At 46.4% G+C, this 24,428-nt stretch overlaps 1 protein-coding gene across 1 annotated transcript in view; it reads left to right on the forward strand.

Moving 5' to 3' along the window:
- Positions 1-20,013, forward strand: part of LOC125556074 (zinc finger BED domain-containing protein RICESLEEPER 1-like) — an 87,955-nt gene extending 67,942 nt beyond the window's left edge. Inside the window, exons 2-4 of the mRNA XM_087524056.1 lie at positions 19,410-19,662; positions 19,749-19,843; positions 19,936-20,013. Coding sequence (XP_087380182.1) covers positions 19,410-19,662; positions 19,749-19,843; positions 19,936-20,013 — 426 coding nt within the window. The remainder of the gene's footprint in view (positions 1-19,409; positions 19,663-19,748; positions 19,844-19,935) is intronic.
- The last annotated feature ends 4,415 nt before the right edge of the window (positions 20,014-24,428 follow it).

Genomic DNA, 24,428 nt, shown 5'->3' on the forward strand with positions numbered 1-24,428 from the left:
AGCCCGGATTCACACGTTGCTGACCGACACGCTCGATGTGATTCATGTATGCCTGTCCCCATAGGTTAGTGCCGCTTTGGGTTCACGACTAGCCATGTCGGCCCGGGTTCTCTGTCATATGGATGCTAGTGACACTATCATATACGTGAGCCAAAAGGCGCAAACGGTCCCGGACCATGGTAAGGCGACACCCGTGGGGAATACCATGCGTGAGGCCGCAAAGTGATATGAGGTGTTACCGGCTAGATCGATGTGACTTGGAATCAGGGTCCTGAGAATTACACTAGTATTGGAAACTTTGTAAGCATTGCCTTCATGTTCCGCTCATGAGGTATACGTTTGGATGAAAGGAGTGACTTCCTCTAATTCACGTGCATTTGATGAAAGTTGCCGCCGTGAATTCGAGAAAGCTTGTTTTGCTTCCTTCGGAACCATCCCAAGTCAGTCATGCATATGCGTGAAGTATTCTATGGTTTGAAGACTTGCAACCATCAGCCCATTTGTATCCCTAGCACACCAAGCCACTGATTGATTTGTTCAAGGAGAAGGAGTTCCTTCATAACAACTAGTCATGACTTATGTTAGGACTTCGTTATCCTCAATGATGGTTCCCAACCTGAACTCGGTAGTGTTTATTATAAGACTACTAGGTGGTCATGCTTGTCTAGGACCGCATGTTCACATGTGTGTAGCATAACCAGCTCATGTTTTGGAGCTTGCTATCGTAGTTCATCTCCCGAGAATCCCGCAACGTCATCTCGTCGGTTTGTGTTGCAACCTTTCTTTTCCAGACATGAGTCTGGAATATTCTGACACCAACCAGGTCTGAATCTCAGGAAGATATGATGGTTGGAACGTTCCTCAAGAACTATAATATTGGTCTCCCTGTAACCCGATAAAGTGGCTGTTGTGGCCAACACACCTAACCGAAAGGATGATTATTATAGTATCTTGATTGAGAAAGTTGGCCACCTCCCCATAAGGATTTCGTAGATTTATTTCCATAGTTATTCCTTATGGATGCTTGTACTCCCGAAGTCTGACCTTTTACTTGATATTCTAGTTATCAAACCATATCTATTAATGGGTTGCGCTAGCACATCAAGGAGAACATCAGAAGCGGGGTGCTAAATGTCTCTTGGTCGATCATCCAGATTTTGTTCCCTTGGCTTCGCTAAGGTGAAATCTGAGAAAGGGGTGTCTTTTTATGCATCTGCATTGTCCATTACTATTTGTCAAGGTAGTAGGATGTGTTGCCAGGATCCTCGACACGGATGTTGGTAGAATCTTGATGAATATGGAAATGCTCAAGTTCTTGAGAGCACGCGCAAGCACTAGGTTTTATCGTTGACGTTAACTGGGATTTGCTTCCAGTTTCCTCGGTTATGTTATAACCTTTTCAAACAGTGGACTCACTCTCGACTGTTGAGTTCTTCCCTAGTTACTAGAATCATTCCCAACATTTGCATTTTGTTCCCAGCTTGCACCTCATTAGTTGTTGTTCAGGATCATCTTCAAAGTGGACATACCATGGGTCCCATCCATTTCCGATGATAAGCAAAATCATCCATTGCCTTGTCTTCAACAAGGTAGTCCACATCATCCATTCTAGTCTCGGTATGCCATCCCTACTTACTCCGCCAAATGATTGCTCGAGATTTTCCCTAGGCTGGTATAGAGAATTTTATTGATCTCTAGATCAAAAGTAATTCTTTTTGCCGCTTAAGGGATGATTCTACGGGTCACCCTCCTCCAAGATGTCTCGTTTTGGTGTCATGGCAACTCAATTCCTCGCTACGTTGGCAACCGACCACCACCCTCTTAGGTGTGGAATTGTTTGCCTACCTAGTGTACCTTTGTCATGTGTTGCACTCCATTCCTCTCGATGTATGCTTCATGTCTTAGCTCGAGAGTTGTTTCAGCGTCTCGCTCCACGAGTTGATCCTGAGTTGTTCGATCTTTGATAAGATCAATCCTTCTAGAGTTTTTCCTTTCCTCTCATTGTCATGTTAGTTGTAGTTCTCAAAGCAAGACATCTGGATCGTGAAGATTGTGATAGTTATGTGCCCCCACTGTCTTCTTACTTCACTTCTTGAATCTCGGGACGAGATTCTTGACTAGTGGGGTGAGTTGTCACAGCCCTAGGAATCTTCTTGTAATTAGTGGCATTGCATCCATGCATCATTTTCAATTTCAATTAATCTTGAAATGGGGATGTTCAAACCCTAGCATCACTTGAATCAAACTAGGTTCAACTAAAATTTGCATTCAATGAAACCAAAATGATCTTTATTGATATTTGGTATTTTTGGCAAGGGCTTTGATCCAAACCAAAAATAATGAACATTTTTAAGGATTTATTTTGGGCATTGAATTTAAATCAATATTGTATTTGGATTTGGTTTATATTCTTAATATATGGAATATAATTTCAGATAACTCTGAAATAATTTATGTGCCTTTGGATATTCCCATTGTGTAATATAAAAATATTCAAAGGGATGTTTTCACTATTTCTACATTTGCTGGAATTTAAAAAACAGTGGCAAAGTGATTAAATAAAGGAAAATAGAACCAAAGATTAAAACAGAGGAGAAAACCTACCTGGCCTTACCTATAGTCGGCCCAGCTGCACCGGCCAGCCCACCTAGTGGCCCAGCCCACCAGGGGCAGAGCCGTCTTCAACCTCTGCCTACTGGAAGAGGCGTGTCGACGCGCCGTGCCCGAGCCTCCACCTCCTGCTTCGCGGTGGCAGCCTCCCTGACATCCTCGCGGCGCCACGGAGACGCCAGAGCCTCCCCTCGTTCTCCCCCCTCCTCTGGCTCCCTCTTCCTCTCTTCCCGTGAGCCCGAGAGCGCGCCGTCGCCGTCGCCGTGGCTATAGGCCACCACCCACCCAACCAGCGCCACCACGAGCTCCGCCACGACTCCGTGGAGCTACACACTGAGGCACGCGACCGCAGGAGCCCTGCAGCGTCGCCACCATCGCCATCTTCATCCTCTGCCCTGACGGCCGCCGTCGTCGATTCACCGGCTACGGGACCTCCCCGAGCTCGCTGTCCGCACCAGAAGATCCGATGTGAGGCCTGCAGTCTTTTCCCCCTCCTCCCTTTGTCGCGCTCGCCCTCTAGCCGCTGCCCCACAAGCTCTCGAGCGCCGCCGCCGCCATGGCCGGCCAGCCCTGCGCTCCCGACCTCCCCCTCTCTCCTAAGCAGCACCAACATGCTCATCGCGTCACCGGGAAGCAAACTTGCCGCACCGTTTGCTCTAGATCGCACTGAAACCGTGCACCCGCTCGAGCCCGAGCTCCACCGGCGCTAAACCTCGACGCCGGCGACACACCCGACCACCCCAGGACTTCCCGAGGCCACCAACCGACGCGCCTCGTTGCGCCGGTTCCAACAAGCCCAGCCGCACGGGCAACTCCGACGTGCCCCGCTTACGCCGGCGATTAGCCGCCGACTAATTCCTGTTTAAGCCACTAATTAACCCTCCCATGCTCACTAACACATGGGCCCACGTCCTAATTAACCCCTGTTTTGTTTCTGTTTAGATTAGTTTAAAAGAGTTGACTGCGGTGATGTGGCTGTTGACTAGGCCCACCTGTCTGTGACACTAGCCAGCTCTGTGCCACTGATGTGTGGACCCCACACGTTAGGTTTGACCTGGACCTGGTCAACTGACTTGCTGATGTCAGTCTGATGTCATGCTGACGCAGTAAGCATTTTCTGGAATATTTCTAATTCAAAAATGATTTGGAAATTTCAGAAAATGTTGCAAACTTTGAAAAATCATAGAAATTCAACCGTAACTCCAAATGAAATAATTTATATATGAAAAATTATCAGAAAAATTCAAGGAATCCATCTGTACCATTTTCATGCATGTTTGAGCAAGTTAAACTCACTGTTTAGGATGAAACATGATTAGGGCAAATTTCATAATAGGTTTGGAGTTGGAATTTGATATAGTTTTGAATTCCACTTCAATTAAAATGACTTTCTGTTGCATTAGCCCAAATCAAAACATATTGCCATGTCATTATCATGCATCATATTGTTGCATTGCATTGATTATATTCTTCCTTGTTTGTCGGTAATTGCCCCCTCTCAGTAGACGTTGTTTCCGACGACGTGATCGATGACACCGATGAAGAACTATATTATATTCAGCAGTGCCAGGCAAGCAAAACCCCCTTGTTCATTCCAATACAATCCCCCTCTCTCGCTCCTGCTCTCTTTTACTGCATTAGGACAACAACGATTCAACTGTTACATGCTGCGGTAGTTGAACCGCTTTCCTCTGCATGACCTGTCATTGCCACAGTAAATAGATGAAACCCACTAGCATGAGTAGGAGTTGTTTGAGCCCTGATGTGCCTACTCATTCATGTTTGTTTGTCATGCCTGCTACTGCTTAGAGTTGAGTCAGTTCTGATTCATCGGGGATGAATCGGAGGTGTGTGAACATGCCCTACTGTGTGAGCTAAGTGTGTGAACATGATTTGGTAAAGGTAGTAGTGAGAGGCCATGTAGGAGTACATGGTGGGTTGTCTCATTGAAGCCATCCTTAGGATCTGAGTTCTGTTTTTGTGATCCATGAAACAGTTACTACCATGCATTGGGCCCGAAACCAATGGACCCTCTCGGCTTCTTGATCACCCTTGTCCTCTGTACAGGAGTTGCAACTAGTTTCTGGTGTTTATAGGATATGTGTTGGCGGCCGTGCGTAGCGCTGACCCTAGGGGTGGGCTATGATGCGGTAGATACACCGTGGCACGGTGTACCGGGTGCCCGTTTGGTGTCCCAGGAACCCTGTTCACATCGTTCGGGGCTGTATGTGGAAACCTCGGCCGGACTCCCTGCGGATGGAACCTGGATAGGCGATAAACCTGGACTAGAAACTTGAGTGTTTAGGTAGGCCGTGGCCGACACCCTCGTTGGGCTTCTGCTTGAAGGTTGCCGAGTACATGTCGTGTAAACGGCGGTAAGTGGTGAGAGCGTGTCTGAAGAAGTACACCCCTGCAGGGTTAACATCATCTATTCGAATAGCCGTGTCCGCGGTAATGGACTTCTTGAAGGAAATATGCCCTAGAGGCAATAATAAATTTATTATTTATTTCCTTATAATCATGATAAATGTTTATTATTCATGCTAGAATTGTATTAACCGGAAACATAATACATGTGTGAATACATAGACAAACAAAGTGTCACTAGTATGCCTCTACTTGACTAGCTCGTTAACCAAAGATGGTTATGTTTCCTAACCATGAACAATGAGTTGTTATTTGATTAATGGGATCACATCATTAAGAGAATGATCTGATTGACATGACCCATTCCATTAGCTTAGCACCCGATCGTTTAGTATGTTCCTATAACTATGAGATTATGCAACTCCCGTTTACCGGAGGAACACTTTGGGTACTACCAAACGTCACAACGTAACTGGGTGATTATAAAGGAGTACTACAGGTGTCTCCAAAGGTACATGTTGGGTTGGCGTATTTCGAGATTAGGTTTTGTCACTCTGATTGTCGGAGAGGTATCTCTGGGCCCTCTCGGTAATGCACATCACATAAGCCTTGCAAGCATTGCAACTAATAAGTTAGTTGCGAGATGATGTATTACAGAACGAGTAAAGAGACTTGCCGGTAATGAGATTGAACTAGATATTGGATACCGACGATCGAATCTCGGGCAAGTAACATACCGATGACAAAGGGAACAACATATGTTGTTATGCGGTTTGACCGATAAAGATTTTCATAGAATATGTAGGAGCCAATATGGGCATCCAGGTCCCGCTATTGGTTATTGACCGGAGACGTGTCTCGGTCATGTCTACATTGTTCTCGAACCCGTAGGGTCCGCACGCTTAAGGTTACGATGACAGTTATATTATGAGTTTATGCATTTTGATGTACCGAAGGTTGTTCGGAGTCCCGGATGTGATCACGGACATGACGAGGAGTCTCAAAATGGTCGAGACGTAAAGATTGATATATTGGAAGCCTATGTTTGGATATCGGAAGTGTTCCGGGTGAAATCGGGATTTTACCGGAGTACCGGGAAGGTTACCGGAACCCCCCCCCCCCCCCGGGACCTAAATGGGCCATGATGGGCCTTAGTGGAAAAGAGAAGAGGCAGCCCTACATGGGCTGCGCGCCTCCCCCTTCCCCTAGTCCTATTAGGACTAGGAGAGGTGGCCGGCCCCCTCTCTCTCTTTTGCCCCACCGCGAATCCTATTCCAACTAGGATTGGGAGGGGAATCCTACTCCCAGAGGGAGTAGGACTCTCCTGGCGCGCCACACCTTGGCCGGCCAGCCTCCCCCCTCTAGTCCTTTATATACTGAGTCAGAGGCACCCTAGAACACACAAGTTGATCCACGTGATCTATTCCTTACCCGTGTGCGGTGCCCCCAGCCACCATATTCCTCGATAATACTGTAGCGGAGTTTAGGCGAAGCCCTGCTGCTGTAGTGCATCAAGATCGTCACCACGCCGTCGTGCTGACGGAATTCTTCCCCGAAACTTTGCTGGATCGGAGTCCGGGGATCGTCATCGAGCTGAACGTGTGCTCGAACTCGGAGGTGCCGTAGTTTCGGTGCTTGATCGGTTGGATCGCGAAGATGTACGACTACTTCCTCTACGTTGTGTCAATGCTTCCGCAGTCGGTCTGTGTGGGTACGTAGACAGCACTCTCCCCTCTCGTTGCTATGCATCACCATGATCTTGCGTGTGCGTAGGAAAATTTTTGAAATTACTATGAAACCCAACAGTGGTATCAGAGCCTAGGTTATTTATGTTGATGTTATATGCACGAGTAGAACACAAGTGAGTTGTGGGCGATATAAGTCATACTGCCTACCAGCATGTCATACTTTGGTTCGGCGGTATTGTTGGACGAGACGACCCGGACCAACATTACGCGTACGCTTACGCGAGACCGGTTCCCCCGACGTGCTTTGCACACAAGTGGCTTGCAGGTGACTGTCTCTCCAACTTTAGTTGAACCAAGTGTGTCTACGCCCGGTCCTTGCGAAGGTTAAAACGGAGTCTATTTGACAAACTATCGTTGTGGTTTTGATGCGTAGGTGAGATTGGTTCTTGCTTAAGCCCGTAGCAGCCACGTAAAACTTGCAACAACAAAGTAGAGGACGTCTAACTTGTTTTTGCAGGGCATGTTGTGATGTGATATGGTCAAGGCATGATGCTAAATTTTATTGTATGAGATGATCATGTTTTGTAACCAAGTTATCGGCAACTGGCAGGAGCCATATGGTTGTCTCTTTATTGTATGCAATGCAATCGCGATGTAATGCTTTACTTTATTACTAAGCGGTAGTGATAGTCGTGGAAGCATAAGATTGGCGAGACGACAACGATGCTACGATGGAGATCAAGGTGTCGCGCCGGTGACGATGGTGATCACGACGGTGCTTCGAAGATGGAGATCACAAGCACAAGATGATGATGGCCATATCATATCACTTATATTGATTCCATGTGATCTTTATATTTTATGCATCTTATCTTGCTTTGATTGACGGTAGCATTATAAGATGATCTCTCACTAAATTATCAAGAAGTGTTCTCACTGAGTATGCACCGTTGCCAAAGTTCGTCGTGCCCAGACACCACGTGATGATCGGGTGTGATAAGCTCTACGTCCATCTACAACGGGTGCAAGCCAGTTTTTGCACACACAGAATACTCAGGTTAAACTTGACGAGCCTAGCATATGCAGATATGGCCTCGGAACACAGAGACCGATATGATCAACATAACGATGTTCACCATTGAAAACTACGCCATCTCACGTGATGATCGGTTATGGTTTAGTTGATTTGGATCACGTGATCACTTAGAAGATTAGAGGGATGTCTATCTAAGTGGGAGTTCTTAAGTAATATGATTAATTGAACTTAAATTTATCATGAACTTAGTCCCTGATAGTATCTTGCTTGTTTATGTTGATTGTAGATAGATGGCTCGTGCTGTTGTTCCGTTGAATTTTAATGCGTTCCTTGAGAAAGAAAAGTTGAAAGATGATGGTAGCAATTACATGGACTGGGTCCGTAACTTGAGGATTATCCTCAGTGCTGCACAGAAGAATTACGTCCTGGAAGCACCGCTGGGTGCCAGGCCTGTTGCTAGAGCAACACCAGATGTTATGAATGTCTGGCAGAGCAAAGCTGATGACTACTCGATAGTTCAGTGTGCCATGCTTTACGGCTTAGAATCGGGACTTCAACGACGTTTTGAATGTCATGGAGCATATGAGATGTTCCAGGAGTTGAAGTTAATATTTCAAGCAAATGCCCGGATTGAGAGATATGAAGTCTCCAATAAGTTCTATAGCTGCAAGATGGAGGAGAACAGTTCTATCAGTGAGCATATACTCAAAATGTCTGGGTATAATAATCACTTGATTCAATTGGGAGTTAATCTTCCGGATGATTGTGTCATTGACAGAATTCTCCAATCACTGCCACCAAGCTACAAGAGCTTCATGATGAACTATAATATGCAAGGGATGAACAAGACTCCCGAGCTCTTCGCAATGCTGAAATCTGCGGAGGTAGAAATCAAGAAGGAGCGTCAAGTGTTGATGGTTAACAAGACCACTAGTTTCAAGAAAAAGGGAAAAGGGAAGAAGAAGGGGAACTTCAAGAAGAACAGCAAGCAAGTTGCTGCTCAGGAGAAGAAACCCAAGTCTGGACCTAAGCCTGAAACTGAGTGCTTCTACTGCAAGCAGACTGGTCACTGGAAGCGGAACTGCCCCAAGTACTTGGCGGATAAGAAGGATGGCAAGGTGAACAAAGGTATATGTGATATACATGTTATTGATGTGTACCTTACTAGAGCTCGCAGTAGCACCTGGGTATTTGATACTGGTTCTGTTGCTAATATTTGCAACTCGAAATAGGGACTACGAAATAAGCGGGCACTGGCAAAGGACGAGGTGACGATGCGCGTAGGAAACGGTTCCAAAGTCGATGTGATCGCGGTCGGCACGCTACCTCTACATCTACCTTCGGGATTAATATTAGACCTAAATAATTGTTATTTGGTGCCAGCGTTGAGCATGAACATTATATCTGGATCTTGTTTGATGTGAGACGGTTATTCATTTAAATCTGAGAATAATGGTTGTTCTATTTATATGAGTAATATCTTTTATGGTCATGCACCTTTGAAGAGTGGTCTATTTTTGATGAATCTCGATAGTAGTGATACACATATTCATAATGTTGAAGCCAAAATATGCAGAGTTGATAATGAAAGTGCAACTTATTTGTGGCACTGTCGTTTAGGTCATATCGGTGTAAAGCGCATGAAGAAACTCCATACTGATGGACTTTTGGAACCACTTGATTATGAATCACTTGGTACTTGCGAACCGTGCCTCACGGGCAAGATGACTAAAACACCGTTCTCTGGTACTATGGAGAGAGCAACAAATTTGTTGGAAATCATACATACCGATGTATGTGGTCCGATGAATATTGAGGCTCGTGGCGGATATCGTTATTTTCTCACCTTCACAGATGACTTAAGCAGATATGGGTATATCTACTTAATGAAACATAAGTCTGAAACATTTGAAAAGTTCAAAGAATTTCAGAGTGAAGTTGAAAATCATCGTAACAAGAAAATAAAGTTTCTACGATCTGATCGTGGAGGAGAATATTTGAGTTACGAGTTTGGTGTACATTTGAAAAATTGTGGAATAGTTTCGCAACTCACACCACCCGGAACACCACAGCGTAATGGTGTGTCTGAACGTCGTAATCGTACTTTACTAGATATGGTGCGATCTATGATGTCTCTTACTGATTTACCGCTATCGTTTTGGGGATACGCTTTAGAGACGGCCGCATTCATGTTAAATAGGGCACCATCAAAATCCGTTGAGACGACGCCTTATGAACTGTGGTTTGGCAAGAAACCAAAGTTGTCGTTTCTTAAAGTTTGGGGCTGCGATGCTTATGTGAAAAAACTTCAACCTGATAAGCTCGAACCCAAATCGAAGAAATGTGTCTTCATAGGATACCCAAAGGAGACTGTTGGGTACACCTTCTATCACAGATCCGAAGGCAAGACATTCGTTGCTAAGTTCGGAAACTTTCTGGAGAAGGAGTTTCTCTCGAAAGAAGTGAGTGGGAGGAAAGTAGAACTTGACGAGGTAACTGTACCTGCTCCTTTATTGGAAAGTAGTACATCACAGAAAACTGTTTCTGTGACACCTACACCAATAAGTGAGGAAGCTAATGATGATGGTCATGAAACTTCAGATCAAGATACTAGTAAGATCCACGCCAGAGTGGTACGGTAATCCTGTTCTGGAAATCATGCTACTAGATCATGATGAACCTACGAACTATGAAGAAGCGATGGTGAGCCCAGATTCCGCAAGGTGGCTTGAAGCCATGAAATCTGAGATGGGATCCATGTATGAGAACAAAGTATGGACTTTGGTTGACTTGCCCGATGATCGGCAAGCAATTGACAATAAATGGATCTTTAAGAAGAAGACTGACGCTGATGGTAATGTTACTATCTACAAAGCTCGACTTGTCGCGAAAGGTTTTCGGCAAGTTCAAGGGATTGACTACGATGAGACCTTCTCACCCGTAGCGATGCTTAAGTCCGTCCGAATCATGTTAGCAATTGCTGCATTTTATGATTATGAAATTTGGCAAATGGATGTCAAAACAGCATTCCTGAATGGATTTCTGGAAGAAGAGTTGTATATGATGCAACCAGAAGGTTTTGTCGATCCAAAAGGAGCTAACAAAGTGTGCAAGCTCCAGCGATCCATTTATGGACTGGTGCAAGCCTCTCGGAGTTGGAATAAACGCTTTGATAGTGTGATCAAAGCATTTGGTTTTATACAGACTTTTGGAGAAGCCTGTATTTACAAGAAAGTGAGTGGGAGCTCTGTAGCATTTCTGATATTATATGTGGATGACATATTACTAATTGGAAATGATATAGAATTTCTGGATAGCATAAAGGGATACTTGAATAAGAGTTTTTCAATGAAAGACCTCGGTGAAGCTGCTTACATATTAGGCATAAAGATCTATAGAGATAGATCAAGACGCTTAATTGGACTTCCACAAAGCACATACCTTGACAAGATTTTGAAGAAGTTCAAAATGGATCAAGCAAAGAAAGGATTCTTGCCTGTGTTACAAGGTGTGAAGTTGAGTAAGACTCAATGCCCGACCACTGCAGAAGATAGAGAGAATATGAAAGATGTTCCCTATGCATCAGCCATAGGACCTATCATGTATGCAACGTTGTGTACCAGACCCGATGTGTGCCTTGCTATAAGTCTAGGAGGGAGGTACCAAAGTAATCCAGGAGTGGATCACTGGACAGCGGTCAAGAACATCCTAAAATACCTGAAAAGGACTAAGGATATGTTTCTCGTATATGGAGGTGACAAAGAGCTCATCGTAAAAGGTTACGTTGATGCAAGCTTTGACACTGATCCGGATGATTCTAAATCGCAAACCGGATACGTGTTTACATTAAACGGTGGAGCTGTCAGTTGGTGCAGTTCTAAACAAAGCGTCGTAGCAGGATCTACATGTGAAGAGGAGTATATAGCTGCTTCGGAAGCAGCGAACGAAGGAGTCTGGATGAAGGAGTTCATATCCGATCTAGGTGTCATACCTAGTGCATCGGGTCCAATGAAAATCTTTTGTGACAATACTGGTGCAATTGCCTTGGCAAAGGAATCCAGATTTCACAAGAGAACCAAGCACATCAAGAGACGCTTCAATTCCATCCGGGATCTAGTCCAGGTTGGAGACATAGAGATTTGCAAGATACATACGGATCTGAATGTTGTAGACCCGTTGACTAAGCCTCTTCCACGAGCAAAACATGATCAGCACCAATGCTCCATGGGTGTTAGAATCATTACGGTGTAATCTAGATTATTGACTCTAGTGCAAGTGGGAGACTGAAGGAAATATGCCCTAGAGGCAATAATAAAGTTATTATTTATTTCCTTATAATCATGATAAATGTTTATTATTCATGCTAGAATTGTATTAACCGGAAACATAATACATGTGTGAATACATAGACAAATAAAGTGTCGCTAGTATGCCTCTACTTGACTAGCTCGTTAACCAAAGATGGTTATGTTTCCTAACCATGAACAATGAGTTGTTATTTGATTAACAGGATAACATCATTAAGAGAATGATCTGATTGACATGACCCATTCCATTAGCTTAGCACCCGATCGTTTAGTATGTTGCTATTGCTTTCTTCATGACTTATACATGTTCCTATAACTATGAGATTATGCAACTCCCGTTTACCGGAGGAACACTTTGGGTACTACCAAACGTCACAACATAACTAGGTGATTATAAAGGAGTACTGCAGGTGTCTCCAAAGGTACATGTTGGGTTGGCGTATTTCGAGATTAGGTTTTGTCACTCCGATTGTCGGAGAGGTATCTCTGGGCCCTCTCGGTAATGCACATCACATAAGCCTTGCAAGCATTGCAACTAATAAGTTAGTTGCGAGATGATGTATTACAGAACGAGTAAAGAGACTTTCCGGTAACAAGATTGAACTAGGTATGATGATACCGACGATTGAATCTCGGGCAAGTAACATACCGATGACAAAGGGAACAACGTATGTTGTTATGCGGTCTGACCGATAAAGTTCTTCGTAGAATATGTAGGAGCTAATATGGGCATCCAGGTCCCGCTATGGGTTATTGACCAGAGACGTGTCTTGGTCATGTCTACATTGTTCTCGAACCCGTAGGGTCCGCACGCTTAAGGTTACGATGACAGTTATATTATGAGTTTATGCATTTTGATGTACCGAAGGTTGTTTGGAGTCCCGGATGTGATCACGGACATGACGAGGAGTCTCGAAATGGTCAAGACGTAAAGATTGATATATTGGAAGCCTATGTTTGGATATCGGAAGTGTTCCGGGTGAAATCGGGATTTTACCGGAGTACCGGGAAGGTTATCGGAACCCCCCCGGGAGCTAAATGGGCCATGATGGGCCTTAGTGGAAAAGAGAAGAGGCATCCCTACATGGGCTGCGTGCCTCCCCCTTCCCCTAGTCCTATTAGGACTAGGAGAGGTGGCCGGCCCCCTCTCTCTCTTTTCCCCCTCCGCGAATCCTATTCCAACTAGGATTGGGGGGGGGGAGAATCCTACTCCCAGAGGGAGTAGGACTCTCCTGGCGCGCCACACCTTGGCCGGCCAGCCTCCCCCCTCTAGTCCTTTATATACTGAGGTAGAGGCACCCTAGAACACACAAGTTGATCCACGTGATCTATTACTTAGCCGTGTGCGGTGCCCCCAGCCACCATATTCCTCGATAATACTGTAGCGGAGTTTAGGCAAAGCCCTGCTGCTGTAGTGCATCAAGATGGTCACCACGCCGTCGTGCTGACGGAATTCTTCCCCGACACTTTGCTGGATCGGAGTCCGGGGATCGTCATCGAGCTGAACGTGTGCTCGAACTCGGAGGTGCCGTAGTTTCGATGCTTGATCGGTTGGATCGCGAAGACGTACGACTACTTCCTCTACGTTGTGTCAACGCTTCCGCAGTCGGTCTGCGTGGGTACGTAGACAGCACTCTCCCCTCTGGTTGCTATGCATCACCATGATCTTGCGTGTGCGTAGGAAAAATTTTGAAATTACTACGAGACCCAACACTTCTGGGTTGCCTATAACAGTTCATAGACAAGTGAAAGTGGATACTCTAAAACTCGCAAGATAAGTGTGAGTGCTATGGATGGCCTTCTCGTAGGGAGACGGGAGCGGATCCATAGTGGTGTATTGAATGGTGAATATGTGGACTCGTGTGCGCCACCTCAAAGAGTTGCTTGCTGTCGTAGTTCAGGTTAGCCACTGAGTCAAAGCTGGCTTGCTGCAGTTAAACTCCACTACCCCTTGTTGATACCGATGCATATGTAGTTAGTTCTGATGTAAGTCTTGCTGGGTACAATTGTACTCACGTTTGCTTAATTTATGTTTTGCAGAGAGACTTCAGTCCCTCTAGTACTACCATGTGGACTTCGACGTTTTGCTTGATACCTCAGCTACGATCTTGTGCCCTCGGCAGGATCAGGTAGATAGTCAGGCTTCTCAGCCTTTTTCATTTGTAGATGTTTGTACTCAGACATGTTAAGCTTCCGCATGTGCTTTGATTTATATGCTATGATTGTTGGGTCATGAGACCCATGTTTGTATTATCTCGCTCCTCGGAGCCTGATGAATAAATACTTGAGTTGTAGAGTTATGTTGTGATGCCATGTTGTATTTACACATATCGAGCATATTGTGTGTATGACTGAAATGCTTGGTATGTGTGGGATCCGACAATCTAGTTGTTTATCCTTGGCAGCCTCTCTTATGGGGAAATGTAGTCTAGTGCTTCCATGAGCCACAGTAGTCCGCTACAGCCCGGTTCACCGGAGTCCTGTTAGCCCAGCACTACTGCCCAGGACACTTGACTGGCCGGCATGTGTTTCACTTCGTTCCTGTGTCTGTCCCTTCAGGGAAATGTCATGCGGTGACATCCAGAGTCCTGCCTAGCCTGCTACAGCCCGGGTTCCCAGAGTCCTGTTAGCCCAGTGCTACAGCCCGGATTCACACGCTGCTGACCGACATGCTCGATGTGATTCATGTATGCCTGTTCCCATAGGTTAGTGCCGCTTTGGGTTCACTACTAGCCATGTCGGCCCGGGTTCTCTGTCATATGGATGCTAGCGACACTATCATATACGTGAGCCAAAAGGCGCAAACGGTCCCGGGTCATGGTAAGGCGACACCCGTGGGAATACCGTGCGTGAGGCCGCAAAGTGATATGATGTGTTACCGGCTAGATCGATGTGACTTGGAATCGGGGTCCTGACACGGAGATAGTGATCACTCCTTTGGGACCAGGCATCTTCAATTTGAGGTACACGTAACATGGTCGAGCCATAAATCGTGCATAAGCTGGCCTGCCCAGAATTGCATGATAAGCACTCTGGAAATCCACAACTTCAAACGTCAACTTTTCTTTGCGGTAATTTTTAGAATCACCGAAAAACACGTCGAGCGCAATCTGACCGAGGGATGCAGCCTTCTTTCCTGGAATGACCCCATGGAAACTCATATGGCTTTCACTGAGTCTGGACATCGGAATGCCCATTCCCTTCAACATTTCTGCATACAGTATGTCCAGGCCACTGCCACCGTCCATTAGGACCTTTGTCAGTCGAGTGCCTTCGACAACCGGGTCGACCACCAGTGCTTGCCTCCCAGGGGTGGCGATGTGCGCTGGATGATCAGACTGGTCGAATGTAATGGCAGTCTGCGACCACTTCAAGTAACTGGGTGTCGCTGGAGCGACCATGTTCACTTCTCTATTGATGACTTTCAATCGACTTTTGCTTTCAACGTCAGCTAAAATCATCAGAGTGGAATTCACGTGGGGATAACCATCATCATCCTCTTCCTCATCCTCAGCCTTGTCTGCTTCTTTCTCCTTTTCCTTGGGTTGTTTCTCTCAGAACTGCTGGATTAGGAGCCGACACTGCCGAGTGGTGTGCTTCGGGTAAATGAAATTACCTTCTTCATCTTTTTTGGTGTGGATATGGCACGGTAGATCCAACACATCATTCCCATCTTGATCTTTTACTTTCTTGGGGTTCCACGGCCCTTTGGGCTTCCCCTTGAACTTTCCTTGAACCACTGCCAAGGCTTCACCCGGAGCAGCTGGCTCGGCCTTTCGCTTCTGTTTCCGACCGGAGTTTCCTCCTCCGGCTTCGTGGGCGACTGCTTTGTGCTTGCCGCTCCGGAGTCGCTCTTCGTCTTCACCATTGGCATACTTGGTGGCAATTTCCATCATCCGAGCCAGAGTCATATTTCCTGTCCGGCCGAACTTCATATTCAACTCTCGGTACCTGACGCCTTCCTTAAAGGCACAAATTGCCTGATGATCAGATACATCTTCTACCGTGTGGTGCAGGGTGATCCATCTCTGGATATAATCCCTCAAAGTTTCATTCGGCTTCTGAACACAACACTACAACTCTGTCAAACCTGCCGGCCGTTTGCAAGTGCCCTCGAATGTTCTGACAAACACTCGGGCAAGATCCTCCCAAGTATAGATGCTGCCAGGCACTAACTGATTCAGCCATGCTCTATCTGAGCCCTCCAACATCAGAGGAAGGTGTTTCATGGCCACTTCATCATTGCCGCCACCAATCTGGACAGCCACTCGATAGTCTTCAAGCCAAGTGTCAGGCTTGGACTCTCCGATGAACATACTAACTCCAGACGCCAACCTAAAGTTGGGAGGAATCACCGCAGCTCTGATAGCTCTGCTGAAGCACTCTGGACCAGAGATATGCACCCTGTTGCTGGTTTGTGGATCTCTATCATGGCCCTCTCGGTGAGCTCTGTTTCTGTCGACCAAGCCCTGCACGAGAATAGATCTCGCATCAAATCCTGGCTCTCTGGGGTCGATTGGAATACCTCGCCCGACACTGTGAGGGCGTCTGTCTTCATGCTGCTGAGGCACGTATGACCCACTCCTTCGGGGAGGCGTGGGCACTCGACGGTGATCATCACGATCGACTCGGCGATCATACTGCTCTCGGTTTCTGTACTGATCTCGTCGATCCCCATGTCCCTCACGCCTAGGAGGCGATCTTGGGCTATGGGCCGACTGAACTGTGTCTGCCATCACGGATCTGCTGTGGATCCTATCCCGCGACTGAGATACAACCGTATTATGTTCTCCCGCCGCCCGGAGCAAGGCTCGGATCTGCACCAGACCTCAACCAGCTTCCGACTGGGAGGGTTGGATCGACTCCTCTATCCGGGCAGCAGCAGCCAAATTCTGGATCGGGGTTCGGTATACCTGAGTCAGAGGAGGAAAAAGCTGGCGTCGACTGGATTCAGGAGCGCGCTGCCGAGCGCGATCGTTGAGTGCGCGCTGGAGGTTCTGCAGTCGAGTGTGCTCAGCCAGGTTGGCCAAGCGCGCCTGCTCCAAGGCCTAGGCCTCAGGGGTTTCTCCAACTATAGGAGTATGCAATGCATCCATGTTCCGGCGGCGAAGTTCCTCCCTCTGCTGCGAGAAGAGGGGTTCGGGGCGGTACTCCTCGTGAACGCACGACGGATCGCCGTTCCCGTCGCCTCCGTCTTCACAGTTGAAGCTAGGAGGGTTGCGTGGTCCATTGACCATCAGAACTTCAGCCGCTGGGTCGCTGCTGTCGCACTCGGATGCGGTCTCTACGGAGCCAGTCGACAGATCAAACAGGCCGTAGAGAGTTTCGTCGGGCTCGATCACCGCGACTTGAGGGGTGGCCGACTGGCGGGCCACTGCATGCCTCACCCACCGCTGAAGCCTCGACCGACCGGAGCGTTTGCTCCGGCGAGCCGCGGGGAGGGGGAAGGCTGCTGGAGTCGACTGGTACTGGGTCGACGGTTGCCGCAGGAGGACGCCGCGGATGCACGCGCGAAAGTGCGTCGCCCCACGGGCGGGGAGCGCTTCGGCGTCGAGTGGAGCCTCCTGAAGCCAAGCGGAGTCGTCGGCGACAAACACGAGCGCGCCGAGACGGATCTCGCGGCCCTCAACCAAACCTCCGCCTGGAACCATGATGAAGGGCATCGGAAAAATTGCAACTTCTCCAACAAGTCGCTAAGACACCTGCCCCAAGGTGGGCGCCAACTGTCATGGTTCTAAGACTGACAGTAGAGTAGGGGGTGAGAATGTAGAGGCAAGATCCTAGCTATGGAGGAGTTGTACACACGAGTTTTATGAGTTCAGGCCCTTCTCGGAGGAAGTAACAGCCCTACGTCTCGGAGCCCTGAGGCGGTCGACTGAATATATGTGTGTGAATTACAGAAAGTGTGAACCCTTGTCCCAGAGGAGGGGGTGGCTTATATAGAGTGCGCCAGGACCCCAGTTCCCCTCCGTTACACAGGGTTCAATGCTCATAAAGGTGGGGGCGTTACTGGTAACGTCTACAATAAAGTGTTATAAATGCCTATAAAGCTATGGTTTAAGTCATGACCGTTGCAGAGTGGAGGGTTTCTCATCTTCTGGTGGTCGAGTGTCTTCAAGGTGGTCGAGTGAGCACATCTTCATGGTCGAGTGGATGATGTTTTCTCTTCGACTGCTTCTGATTCTTTGTAGAGATGTCCTTGGGGAGGGTATGTTGGACAGATCCATGACCCTACCCTAGGTACATAGCTTCATCAGCGTCGTCCCCCCTCTCCTAGTCCAATTCGCACCAGAGGGGGAGGGGCACGCGGCCTACCCTAGGCCTGCCCTCTCTCTCCACTAAGCCCATAAGGCCCATTATTTCTCCCGGGGGGTTCCAGTAACCCTTCGGCACTCCGGTTTTCTTCGAAGTCACCCGGAACACTTCCGGTGTCTGAATATAGTCGTCCAATATATCAATCTTTATGTCTCGACCATTTCGAGACTCCTCGTCATCTCCGTGATCATATCCGGGACTCTGAACTACCTTCGGTACATCAAAACACAAAAACTCATAGTACTGATCGTCATCGAACTTTAAGCGTGCGGACCCTACGGGTTCGAGAACTATGTAGACATGACCGAGGCACGTCTTCGGTCAATAATCAATAGCGGAACCTGGATGTTCATATTGGCTACCACATATTCTACGAAGATCTTTATCGGTCAAACCGCATAACAACATACGTTGTTCCCTTTGTCATCGGTATGTTACTTGCCCGAGATTCGATCATCGGTATCTCAATACCTAGTTCAATCTCATTACCGGCAAGTCTCTTTACTCATTCTGTAATGCATCATCCTGCAACTAACTCATTAGTTACAATGCTTGCAAGGCTTATAGTGATGTGCATTACAGAGTGGGCCTAGAGATACCTCTCCGACAATCGGACTGACAAATCCTAATCTTGAGCTATGTCAACTCAACAAGTACCATCGGAGACACCTGTAGAGAACCTTTATAATCACCCAGTTACGTTGTGATGTTTGGTAGCACACAAAGTGTTCCTCCGATAATCGGGAGTTACATAATCTCATAGCCATAGGAACATGTATAAGTCATGAAGAAAGCAATAGTAGTAAACTAAAACGATCAAGTGCTAAGCTGACGAAATGGGTCAAGTCAATCACATCATTCTCCTAATGATGCAATCCCGTTTATCAAATGACAACTCATGTCTATGGTTAGGAAACATAACCATCTTTGATCAACAAGCTAGTCAAGTAGAGGCATACTAGTGACAATCTGTTTGTCTATGTATTCACACATGTATCATGTTTCCGGTTAATACAATTCTAGCATGAATAATAAACATTTATCATGATATAAGGAAATAAATAATAACTTTATTATTGCCTCTAGGGCATATTTCCGTCACAAGCTGGGTACGAGTCCTTCTTATCGTCCCGTTCAACAAGAATATCAAAGAGTGAGTTGAGGAACTACTTAGAGGATGAGGTTTCCCCTCGCAACAAGGCTCTTGATCTTCTTGGTTGGTGGAAATACAATGCTCCTAGGTACCCAATTGTGGCCAAGATAGCCAGGAGGTTCCTTACTATCCCGGCTACCTCCGTGTCTTCGGAATCTACCTTCAGCACAACCGGAAGGGTTTTAGGTATGTCAACTCGTACTATTGAACTTTGGGTATAAACTTGTCAACTTCTGATCCTCAAAGTAGTTTTTCAACTTGTGTCGTATTAGATGACTATAGGAGTTTGTTAAAACCGGTTATGGTGGAGGCATTAGTTTGTGGTGCAAGTTATATCAAAGGTGCTCACGTTGAATTGAATCTGGTGGTATGTTTGCCATCTTTTCCTCACTTTTTTTTCTTTCTTTTTTGGTATTGTTGTATGTGATGTGAACATTTATCTAACTTCCACACTTGTAGCCGAGGGATGAGAATGAAGAGGATGATGTTGAGAACATCAAGTTACCCATTGTGGTGGAGGAGATCAACGATTGGTAACTATTCTTCCTACATGTTTCACTTGTCATACGATACCAAATATTATTTATGTGAATGTTGCTTATATTACTTGTAGACGTTCATCATGTGGATGTTGATCTTGCTATCTTGGAGATGAATGTCAAAGTGATCTTACTCATGTGAAGGCTACTTTTGCATTTCTATTATGTTGGAACCTTTCAAGTCATGAACTATGAATTGTCACTGCTAGCTTGGAGATGAACCTCTCATTTGTGTTATGTTCAACTCGTCAATTGACATGAACTTGGAATTGTCATTGCAAGTTTGTAATCGTGTCATTCAAAGATGATAAGACCTTATGTTTGTGTATGTGATATTTGTGCTTAACCTGATTTGTACCATCTTTCCTGTCAAAATCAGTTTGTGGATGTCCAAAAAACAAAGGAAATGTTGTCCAAATTTAGTTATTCTTGTTGTCCAAATTTAATCCAGTGCTTGCTGTCCAAATTAGTTGTTTGTGGCTGTAATATTTCTGCCATTTCGGTCCAAACTTATCTGAAGAAACTTATCTGAAAACTATAGTGATCACTGATGACTTGTCATATTACATCCATTAGTAAGCTTATCACTATGTGATGCCTAAACAGTAGAACACAGCCTAGGTAGTAGCTAACGGTAGTGTTGTTGTTGTACTTTTGCTTAATTTACTCTCTAAAACCAGCAGATGCCTAAACAACAGCTAAAAAGGACCTAAAAGCAGCAAATATACGCTGCCTGGCAACATTGTTGGCTGGTCCATTCGGTCCTCTCGGGCCTGACCGAGCTAGCACCCCCACGGTCCGGTCCCAGAATACAAGCTCGTTGGACAGCTCGGTCTGGTCTGGACCGGACCGCCGGCGGCCGGTCCAAATGCCTACTCAGACCGGGACCGGACCGGCCCAGACCGTGTCCAGGATGACCCACGGGCACGCGTGTAGAACGAGGGATAAGGACGGGAAAAGGATCACAAGCTCAGGGGATCGATCATGAGGAGGCAAGCAGGCGAGCGGAGGTGGCTTGAGAGCATGGATGCACACGGTGAGCACGTGCTTTTCCTTCTATGACAAGGAGGAAGACAACTGGCGCATCGCTGCCGGGCTAGGCCGCCTACTGGGCTGGCCAGGTAAGTTTCTTTTCTCTCACCTTCTTTTTATCATTTTTGTTTTATTTCCTTTCCTTTGTAATGCATTTTTCAACAAAGTCAAAACAGCACAAAAGCTTTTGAAAATAATCATGTAGTGTCTCTGGACCCCTTCTAGGCCTACACAATATTTTTCAGGAATTTTGAACTTATGAGTTGTGTGGTGGCGGTGGTGCGGACCGCTTAGGTTTAATGGTTGTTTGAGCTGTTCTTTGGCACTACTCTTCTAGGGTTCGCGCCCGAGTGCTATTTGGCATGTCTCTCCTTAGCAATGCTCTTCGACTTCATCGGTGCCACACCGGTGTTATTGTGTTGTCTCATCCACGAGTGACCTTTAGAATGTGCCCCCAACATAGGTGGTGCCGCGGCATTGCGCAGTCTCGTGATGCGCGACGCCTTTCGACTAAGTCAATGGTGCAATGTCATGGTTTGGTCTCGGTTGGCCTATCCGATAGTGTTCAATGTTATGGTGTGTTTTCCCTTGTTTCCCCTGCTATGTGTTTTTATTTTATTTTATCTCTTCTCTTGTGCCCCCACTCCCATGCTTCTGATTCACTTGAACTTATCTTACAATAGGTTGCAATGCCTTATAGGCAACAATTCAGGAGCGCAATCCCGCTAAATGTGTCAGCTGAAAAACAATTACTTGTTATTTTTCTATTTAGGTTTACAAAAAGGACCCGACAACGTTTACTGTACACCGAGACTCGTCACAGAATATGCACAGGCCTAATAACGATTGAATACATCTCCAAAAGTCAGGCCAGAACATCACCAAAATTGCTGAGGGCGCTACCCTTGCAGAAAAACACCTAGTGACGGTTAACTGTCACAGAAAATGATCTTTGGTGACGGTTTGTTCTTAGTCACCAGAGTTTTTGTCACAAAATAGTAGGGATTTTGTAGTGTTACTAGTAGCTAGGGATGTGACAGAAAGCCACATTGTTGTTACAGATGTTAATTCAACTCAATGGTCTATGATCAAGATGTAACTGTGGTAGATTAAACTAGTCACAATTGGAGGGGTGGGTGTCATGATGAAGGCACACCAACACTACGAAGGATCGCCCTATTCTCCTTGGAATATCACAACGAATGTGATTTCCATCCACTAGTGGTAGACCTTGCGGTGACCTCCAAACAAACTTTCGAGGTAAAGTACAACAATCGATTTCTCACCGAACAACTCCTACCACCTAGGAGTCTCCAACCTCCAACAATGCAAGACAAGAACCAAGGATACAAATCAAGTTCAAACACAGAAGTGACTGGTTAAAGTAAGGTGAATGAGTGGATCTTTCTACGGAATGTTTTCCCTCTGAATCTCTACAAAAACCTCCCAATAATCAAAGGTTTAGGGTTTGGGAGACTAGGAGAGGAAGTGTGATGGCTATGGATGTGTAGAGCTCAAATGGTAACCCTAGAAACATGTAAAGTGTGGTATATATAGTGGTAGGTGAAATCCAACTGTTGTAGTGCCAAAATGTACTATGAGATAGCCTGGTCGATCTAGACCAGACAGTCCATTAGTCTAGCTAGGATTAGGGTTAGGTTCAACTAGAGTATGAAGTTTGAACTACCGGATAGTCTGCTTCAGGGGGACAAGACAATCTGTTATGTCCTGAGAGGAAAGCACACATCTAAGCAGTCGACGAGATAGTCTAGTCCAAGGGGGCGGACAGTCTGGTCGCCACCGGGCAGTCTTGCCCCGAGGGCTAGACTGTCTGTGACACCAAAGGCAATTTGGGCGATACAGACGGGCAGTCTAGTCCAGAAGGACCAGACAATCTAGTCACATTAAAGGCTTCTGGTGGCTGTTGATTGATTGACTGGACTGTTTGGTCCCTTTCTTTCTTTTCCAGAAAGGAGGTAGAACATGCTTCCTAAGGCTTTTTCGATGGCGACCTTTTGGTGATCTTGTGTGACATGTGATATCTGGAATGAGCTCAATTGTTCTCCTTGGTATGTCCCATCTTAATAGCGAATGACCCCTATTTACTCAAATCAATAAAATAAAACTAATATATGCCTTCGAGGATCCATGACTTCAAACTTGATCATTTTGGGGGTCGACGATCATCCATCGACCACCATCTCTTGTACTAATACTTGTGATACACTTGCATAATGTATTAGTCCATGCAAGGTGTGCGTCATCAACACAGCAATTATAATAAGTGCATAATTGCACTTTCAGTGGGGACCCTTCTTGAAGGCGCGTCATCTTGGAGTCGACACGGTTAATGAGATTGATAGTTGTTCACTGTGGGAAAGCTGGTGGTGGTGGTGCGGGGTGGTGGTGCTCTGTCAATGTGATCTTGGCATGGCCATGCACTTGGAGTGGGTATCTTTCTTGAACCAAAGCCGAGTAAGCGGGTCGTGATCCTCGTTGGATCACCTCGTTCTCTTACGACACCTCTACTTTTGTAGGGTATTGTTGGGTGGCGACAAGATGGACTCACTTTCAAGGCACTCCGGCTTGCTTGGTCAGATGAATATGGAAGTTGGCAGTGATCCCTGGTGCTAGTTGTGCTGATGAGTTGTGTGGTGGCGGTGGTGCGGTCGGCTTGGGTTTGACCATGGTTTGAGCTGTTCTTGGACGTTGTTCTTCTAGTGTGTGTGCCCGAGTGCTACTTGATGCGTCTTTTCTTGGCAATGCTCTTCGACTTCGTCGGTGGCACACAGGTGTTGTGGCATTGTCTCATCCTCACGCGACCTTTTGTCGTTCGAATGGACCCGGACATAGGTGTCGCGGCGTTGCGCGGTCTCGGGTGCGTGGTGCCTTTACTGCATCGACGGTGCAATGTCATGGTTTGGTCTCGGCTAGCCCATCTAATGGTGCTCATTGTTGTGTTGTGTTTTCCCTTCACTGTACCCCCCCCCCCCAACCCCCGTGTTTTTGGTTCCCTCGAGCCCGTCTTACAATAGACTGCAATGCCTTATAGGCAACAATTCATGAGGGGAACCCCCCCCCCCCCCCCCCGCCCCCCTCTTAAAAAGATAACGACTTAGATTAGAAATTTCTTTAGTGTGTCCGACACAAGCTTCTCATTTTTTTCCATTATATTAGCCAGAGGATGGAGGATCCCGTTGCAATCAGGAGATCTCGATGTCGCGGAACGCTCCTCATCTCTCCCTGGACACAAACAAGCAGGTTCTGCTTGCTTGTACTTCCGCTCTAGGTTGGTTGTCTTATTGTTTTTGCAATAGATTTATTGATGATGCTATTTCTTCTTGTCCTACTTTAAAATTTCGGAATGAACAAATAGCATTG

Source organism: Triticum urartu, chromosome 5A (assembly GCF_056163025.1).
Source record: "Triticum urartu cultivar PI428250 chromosome 5A, HENAU_Tu73, whole genome shotgun sequence".
Classification (NCBI taxonomy): domain Eukaryota; kingdom Viridiplantae; phylum Streptophyta; class Magnoliopsida; order Poales; family Poaceae; genus Triticum; species Triticum urartu.